The sequence below is a fragment of the Lepidothrix coronata genome, unplaced genomic scaffold (genome assembly GCF_001604755.1).
Source record: "Lepidothrix coronata isolate B3197 unplaced genomic scaffold, Lepidothrix_coronata-1.0 Scaffold156, whole genome shotgun sequence".
Lineage (NCBI taxonomy): Eukaryota > Metazoa > Chordata > Aves > Passeriformes > Pipridae > Lepidothrix > Lepidothrix coronata.
The window spans coordinates 550,470-558,535 of NW_016690336.1; the positions used below are offsets into that span (position 1 = coordinate 550,470).

Sequence of the window (8,066 nt, forward strand, 5' to 3'; positions counted from 1 at the left end):
CATCTGGGGTTTGGGGGTTAAAACCAACTGTTTGTCTGTATAATCGTACTAATTGTATTATTTTATGAAATTGTTATTCTGACTTATAATCTCTCCTTTGAGTTGGGTTCATTTCCCCTGCTGGTTTACCTTTAAACCAGCACACCAGGCTGAACAGCACCTGGCACAGACAAACCAATCCATAAACCCAAGCTGGAGAAGTGCAGGGAAAGGGGGGATAAAGTGTTTAACTGCTTTTCCTAATGAGGTGTTTAACAACTTCCTTTCCACACTCTCCCATCCCTTCTGTAACTTCATTCTCATCTTCCCATCTGCTTTGCCAGTTTAGAGGAGAAATATATCTATGAGAGCCTCTTTCCAAAGCCATGGATCTTCGTGTCATCAATTCCCTCCCCAGGGATTCTCAACTTTTCACTCTAACGGGGCTTTTGAGCACAGACAGCCTGGGAGGACTCCAATATTTTAGAGTAACTCTTCTTTTATAGCAGCCCAAAGGATTCTTTCACACTGGGCAGCAGCTGCTGCTCAAAACTAACAATCCTGTTTCAAGGAAACCTGTGCAGCTCCCAAAAATGGAGCCCTGCAGGTTAATACCTGCCCAAATCAAGGGCTCCTCTGTGACTAAATCATGGAGAGCACTGATCAAACTGGGCACTGATCTCAGCGTTAATCGGGAGAGCGATGGCACTGAACACAAAGGGCCATCCTTTGCAGAAATTCCCTGCTGTTCTGAGAGGGTTTGAGTTCAGGGAGGGGATTCTGCCCCTTTCCTCTGGTCTCATGAGACCCCCCTGCAGAGCTGCCTCCAGCCCTGAGGAACAACAGCACAAGGACGTGGAGCTGCTGGAGAGAGTCCAGAGGAGGCCCCGGAGCTGCTGCCAGAGCTGGAGCCCCTCTGCTCTGGAGCCAGGCTGGGAGAGCTGGGGGGGTTCCCCTGGAGAAGAGAAGGCTCCAGGGAGAGCTGAGAGCCCCTGGCAGGGCCTGAAGGGGCTCCAGGAAAGCTGGAGAGGGACTGGGGACAAGGGATGGAAGGACAGGACACAGGGAATGGCTTCCCAGTGCCAGAGGGCAGGGTTAGATGGGATATTGGGAAGAAAATCTTCCCTGTGAGGGTGGTGAGGCCCTGGCACAGGTTGGGCAGAGAAGCTGTGGCTGCCCCTGGATCCCTGGAAGTGTCCAAGGCCAGGTTGGAGCAACCTGGTCTAGTGGAAGGTGTCCCTGCCCACGGCAGGGAGTGGAACCTGCTGGTGTTTAAGGTCCCTTCACCAAGGGACACCAAGCTGAGCACGTGGGTGACAAACCATCCAGGGGGACTTGGACAAGGTAGAGAAGAGAGCCCATGGGAACCTCATGAGATTTAACAAGGAAGAGAGGGCCTAAATCACTGGAGAATAAAATAAGGGAGTCAATGACAGCAAAAAAAAAGAGCAGAGCTAGAGAGGAACAGCCAGTCCCACCCTCTCCCTGCAGGGCTTGTTCCCCAGGGCTCCCCGGGCTGGCAGAGCCGATGTGACATGAGGAAGTTGGTGCTGCAGCAGTTTGGAAGAACATTGTCACATCTGTGACATTTTTGTGCCTGTTCAGCCAGATTTGCTGAACTGGCTGAAGTGGAGGATCAAATGAACCCACAGAGGAAGTGTGGTTACACTCTGTGCACAAGGGAGCAGGAAGGAAGAGGTTGGAAATTAGTCCCTCGTTATTTCTCTCATCAGCACAGACTCACAGAGAGTTGTTGCAGAAACACAGAGTATTTTAACCCTCAAAAAAAAAAATGTGACTCAAATTTCCATGTCTTAACTCAAAAGACAGTCTCCTTTTTGTCAGAAGCTTTTAGAAAGAACTTGAAGAAAACCACCACAGAACTAAGGAGAATGTATTTCACCTCCAAGTCGTGAAGTGAGGCTACAGCTTTTTAATAAAACTCACCTTTGGGCAGAAACAAATCACAGAAGATTTTCAGCTTAAGAAATGAACATTTCGAGGAGTTACAGAGCCAGAAGAAAATGGGGTTGTAATAGAAATTCTTTTACAGTCTTAACTGCAGAGTGAATTATCCCTCACTTGACTGCAGTAACTGCACTCATATGCACAGGCTGGCAAGGAAAAAACCATCAAATATTTCTCTTTTCAGCTTGAATGGAACAACAGATTAAAATGGATTGCTTGGCTCGTTCACAGCCTTGATTAGATGTGATTATATGATTCTCCATTCATAAAGGGATATAAAAATAAGAGATCCGAGAGAACAGCATCTCTCCTGAACGCAGGCAGACATAAACCACTGCACCCTTCTCAAACCCTCCACCCTCTTGTTCACTAGAGACAAAAATATGGGGTGGGAAAAGAGGAAAAAGAAGGAAAAGCCACTTACCACATCCGGGAATCGACTTCATATTTGTACAGATCATCTGCCAGCCTGTACTTGTTGGCACTGAAGGCTTTGTAACCTCCATGGATGTAAATGGATCTGGTGTTGGGATCATAAACGCTGCTGTGGCCATACCCCCCCTGCACCAAAGCTCCACTGGTCTGTAAAATGCTCCAGGTATTTGTCACTGAAAAAAACAGGGCGATAAAACACAATCAATTGCTCTCCATTAATAACTCATCAGCAACACAAATTGGGATTCCCCTGACTCAGTTCTACACACTGCCTCTATCACCTCCCAGCCAAAAATATCCTCCTTCAAGGAGTTTGTTGTCGAGAAGGACTGTAAAGTATTTTTAATTAGAGCAGAAGCAGCTTTTTCACGGTCATTTATTACGTTTTTGCAGGCAATCTAAGTAAATGAGAGATAAAAAAGAGAGAAATAATAGATTGCATTCCAGTGACATGAAAATGCCAGCACTGGGACCTGGTTTGGAATGGGACCCAAGAGCACTTTTACTTTTTATGTATGTATAAATATATATATATAAAGCCAGACAGCACTTGAAGCCAAGTCTGACTGTGAAGAACAGGGCAGTTAAAAACTAATATGTGATTAATGGTCCTGTATCTCACTCACTAAAATAACATTGGTCTGAAACACTTTAGACATAATGTAACAGCAACTGGAATAAAAATGCCAAATTACACAGCAAATCTCCATAGTAAGTGCAGAATGAAACCCTGCACAGGCTTCCCAACTCCAGGGCAGAGCTGGCACATAAAAAACAAAGGAATTGGACAGTGTGGGAAAAAAAAACCACTGCCCCACACGTCCTGGTTCTCCCTGGATCTCTCCAAGAGGAAGAAAACTCCCTCGTGTGGACACCAGAGAAGCAGCTCCAGCAGATTCCCCGGATCAGGATGACTGGAAGACAAGGATAACAGGTTCCAAGTGCAGACAGAGCCACTATTTTTGAGAATAACCAGCACATTCCTGCTGTGAGCTTCCTGTGCTTAACCATGATCCCCACCTGGAGCCAGGGATGTGACTCCACTTCAGAGTTAGGAGGGAATTCAGTTCACCTGGAGAGCTTCCTGTGCTTCACTAGGAATCTCTGGATCTTAAAATCACCCTCAGAATCTTAAAATCATCATTTCTATTCCCAGAGATACGGGGATCAGACCATACCAGGGATATGGGAATCCAGAAATCCATCCCCTGTTCACCCTAAGCCCCTGCTTAGGCGACACAAGGGTCAGGTTAAGCAGGTGTTTGGTCTGAATGAAAAAAATTCTTACGGAAAAAAATCTGATCAAAAAGATAACTTTCAGAAGTGTTTGTTTTACCTGAGGGAAAGAGGAAAATCCAGTTCTTCCCCCAGTTCTCCTGCTCTGTGTCTCCACTACAGATTTTTTTTTTTTGCTTTCGGGAGCTACCCCAGGGTGTGAATCATAGAACCATAGAACCATAGAATCACAGAATCAGCTGGGTTGGAAGGGACCTCAGAGATCATCAAGTCCAACCCTCGATCCAACCCCGCTGTGGTTCCCAGCCCATGGCACTGATGCCACATCCAGTCTGTCCTTCAACACCTCCAGGGATGGAGAATCCACCCCTTCCCTGGGCAGCCCATTCCAATGGCTGAGCACCCTCTCTGCAAAGAAATTCTTTCTAATCTCCAACCTAAACCTCCCCTGGCACAGCTCAAGACCCAGCCCTCTTGTCTTGCTGATGGTTGCCTGGGAAAAGAGCCCAACCCCCAGCTGGCTCCCCCCTCCTGGCAGGGAGTTGCAGAGAGTGAGGAGGTCTCCCCTGAGCCTCCTCTTCTCCAGGCTGAACAGCCCCAGCTCCCTCAGCCTCTCCTCCCAGCAATTGTGCTCCAGTCCCTTCCCCAGCCTCGTTGCTCTCCTCTGGACCTGCTCCAGCCCCTCAGTGTCCTTCCTGAGCTGAGGGCCCAGAACTGGACACAGCACTCCAGGGGTGGCCTCACCAGTGCTGAGTCCAGGGGCAGAATCACTTCTTGGCCCTGTCGCCCCCCTGGGCACACTCTGGCTCCTGTTCAGCTTCTTGTCAATCCAAACTCCCATCTCCCTTCCTGCCTGGCTGCTCTCCAGCCCCTCTGTCCCCAGCCTGTAGTGCTGCAGGAGGTTGTTGGTGAAGTCGGAGGCCGCTCGTTTCGACAAATATTAAAAGCTCAGGAACTGCCAAACCAAGGCAAAGCTGAGGCAGGGAGGGCCTCACTCACCCAGGTTGTACTCCTGGACGTTGCTGATGTAGCCATAGAGGGGGCAGTGGCCAAAGATGACCAGCATGACGGTGCTGTTGTCCCGCAGGGTGACGATGTGGGCCGAGTGTCCCACCACGGCGTATTGCTCCTTGGCCTTGGGAGCCACCTGGGCCCAGCTCTGGTTGGAGATGTGGAACACCCACAGCTGGCTGCTCACGTTCCCCGTGGCATCAATCTTCCCTCCATACATGTAGATGTTGTCCTGAAAAAAAGGCACACGTGGAAGAAGGCCAAGGGATTTAGGAAATGGGTACAGAATGAATTGCTGGTCTGAAGTAACCAAAAAGACTTGATGAAGTCTCCTGGAGAGGGACTTTGGATAAGGGATGGAGGGACAGGACACAGGGAATGGCTTCCCACTGCCAGAGGGCAGGGATAGATGGGATATTGGGAAGGAATTCTTCCCTGTGAGGGTGGGGAGGCCCTGGCACAGGTTGCCCAGAGAAGCTGTGGCTGCCCCTGGATCCCTGGAAGTGTCCAAGGTCAGGCTGGACAGGGCTTGGAGCAACCTGGTCTAGTGGAAGGTGTCCCTGCCCATGGCTGGGGGTGGGACTGGATGATCCTTAAGGCCCCTTCCAATCCAAACCATTCTGTGATGCCAGGATGAATTCCCATCCTTTCAGGTTGTTCAAGTGCTCTGTTTGTGAACAGAGCTGTGTTGCTGCTGGGGGGGAGTTTTTGAGTGTTTATAATTAAGCTTTGCACCGTGATGAGCTAATTAACATTCCAAAAAACCAAAGGTCAGGAAAGGATCAGCTCATTTCCCTTCCAAAGCCTTTGCCATCCTGCTCTCCCCCAGGGCAAGGCATGAGGGGGAGAAAGGCAGGTAAAAGCATCAAATCCACTTGCTGTGGGTGCTGGAAGAGCAGATTCACAGTTTTCCTGCAGGAGCAGAGTAAGTTCCAAAAACCCCTGATTCCCCAGCTCTGCTTTGGTGTCTTGGACAACAGAGCTCATAAAAATATTTATGAGATCCACACAAAAGGCAGCTGGGAAGCAGCTGAACTCCAGCAAACTCTGCCTCAGGCGTGTCTTGCCAGCACAGACAGCAAAGAGGAGGAAATAATGGACTCACTGACCTCAGACAGCCCCAAAATCCCTGGAAAAAGGGCAAACAAGGAACACACAAGCAAAGGCACCACAGACTTCCCAGGACAGCAGCTCAAGGATTCTCTGGAGCACGAGCACACAGCCTGGGCTAACCATGGACAAGCCTTGGAAGGAGAAATGCTTCTCCCAAACACGACTGATCTGGGATAAGGGGTGGGAAGCCAGGGGGAAGAAGGGAGAAATCAGCTGGGAAGTGAGTTTGGAATTCTGAACTTACCTCGTGTAATGCCAAGGAATGACCATATCTCATCTCTACCGAGTTCACAGAGTTGTTCAGGGGAAGCCACTCCTCAGAAATAAGATCATACCTGGGTAATAAAAACTGAATTAACCTCCAATGAATAGGTATTAAAGCTGGGGAAGTTATGGCTTGTCCTTTGCAAGATTTGGGGGGAATCATTTACCAAAACAATATCATGATATAAATTATTATTTACTAAAATAATAAATCCTGCCATGATTCCAGCATGCACAAAGCTCCCACAAGCTACTTATGGATTAAAAAAAAACCCAGTCCAGCCTGCTCTGTTACTCAGCATTCACATATTGATTTGCTTTACCCTGTGTCCTTTCCAATGCAAATCCAAGAGTTAATGAATTGTCTATTAACCTGGGGCAACCAACACCACATCATCCCTCAAAAAAGTCTAAAAACTTCACACTGACTCAGGTAAGTTCCAACTACTTGATAAAAAAACCCCCTGTGAGTGCTCAAAAAGCACTTTTTAATTATGTTTTTGCCATTCAAGCTTGAAATAACACAAACCCCCAGCCCTGAAAATGGCCTGTGGCTCTTTATTTAAAATAATGCACTGTATCTGTCAGGCTTAGAGCCTTGTGAGATAAAATCATCCCTGAGAAAGTGTTCAACAAAGCCATAGGGCATCCCATTAAAAAAATGTGTGTTTTCAGCTCCTCTTTAATTTCCCCTACAAGAACTATTATCTCTGGATGTGAGTGCAGAACACACAGCTCCCATTTAGGTACAAAGGGAGGTACAAAGCCATGCCTGGAAAAAAAAAATCCAGCTTTTGCCTAGTTCTGCCCCAATACCATCAAGCTTGAGGGGAAGCCTGAAAAATTGATGTTTTTTACGAGGGATTTCCCAATTATGACTTGATGTTTTAGTTACGGTTAAAACTCCTCCAGTTGCTGCTTAAATTTCCTCATCCTAAATGCCATTCCCTGTTTGTATCCCACCCATTATGGAAAACCATCCACGGTGATCAGGAGGTGTTAATTAAGGAGCCAAAGCCTCTGAAGTCACACAAATAAAAAATAAGGGCTAAAAACTCGGAAGCAAAACCCTCCTTTAACCCGAGATATAATTCAGGAGGTGGCCCAGAAAGGCAGAGTGAATATTTAAAAAGCTGTCAGACACAGATGATTCAAAAACTCACTGAACATCAGGAACCTTCCACTTTTTCTTCTCCCAAATTAGCACCCCCTTGGCAGCGTTTCCCCATGTCTCAAAACGTGAGCCTGGAGTTTTTTATCCAGGCTGGTGTCCCCTGGAGATGGAGCCAAAGCAAAGCACACACTCCTAAAAATAACTCCCAAATCCGAGCTCCTCTCCTTTTAGATTTTATTATCTGGGTTTATACTCACGCTAAAACCTTCTGAGAGTCAGAGTGATTGAAGACATAGCCCCCAACAATCCACATCTTGTTGTCATGGATGACAGTTTTGTGGGATGCTCTGGGAAGTTTGGGAAGAGAATATTCCTCCCGGGTCCAAAAGGACTGGTTTGCAGGAACAGGAATTGAACAGCCAGGACCTGGTAAAAGAAGGTTTAAAAATGAAGTTGTTTGGGTTTTTTTTCCCCCAAAGCCTGTGTTTCACCTCAAGTTCAATCTCCTGCCAGGGTTGTAGGTGGTTGCATTTAATGTTAGACTAGTTTTTACATGTCAGGATGTCAATGCAAAGGAAAAATGTGTGTTCAGCCCAAATCCCTGCCAAAACTGGGGCTGCTCAGCTCAGCTGGACATGAGAATGAGGAATGTTGTGTGTTCCAACAGCTGAACTGTGGCTCAAATTTGCTTTAGGTGCACAGGAAGGAGGTTTAAAGTTGTTACCTGATGCCTACAAACCACAGGCTGGTCCTGCTGTGCATGGAGGTAAAGCTGCTTTTAAAAGCATTTTGTTAAAAATCACACAATCCCAGAATGGTTTGGGTTGGGAGGGATAATAATGATCATCTTGTTCCACCCCCTGCCATGGGCAGGAACCCCTTCCACTAGCCCAGGGACCCCTTCCACTAGCCAAGGTTGCTCCAAGCCCCGTCCAACTTGGCCTTG

General features: G+C 47.5%; 2 protein-coding genes across 2 annotated transcripts in view; one reads left to right on the forward strand and one right to left on the reverse strand.

The window, feature by feature from the left end:
- CUNH20orf194 (chromosome unknown C20orf194 homolog) overlaps positions 1-8,066 on the forward strand; it is a 732,083-nt gene that overhangs the window by 535,360 nt on the left and 188,657 nt on the right. The window lies entirely within an intron of this gene.
- Positions 1-8,066, reverse strand: part of ATRN (attractin) — a 172,651-nt gene that overhangs the window by 101,342 nt on the left and 63,243 nt on the right. The window contains exons 7-10 of the mRNA XM_017828986.1: positions 7,378-7,546; positions 5,987-6,077; positions 4,618-4,861; positions 2,372-2,555 (exon numbers count right to left, since the gene is read on the reverse strand). Coding sequence (XP_017684475.1) covers positions 2,372-2,555; positions 4,618-4,861; positions 5,987-6,077; positions 7,378-7,546 — 688 coding nt within the window. The remainder of the gene's footprint in view (positions 1-2,371; positions 2,556-4,617; positions 4,862-5,986; positions 6,078-7,377; positions 7,547-8,066) is intronic.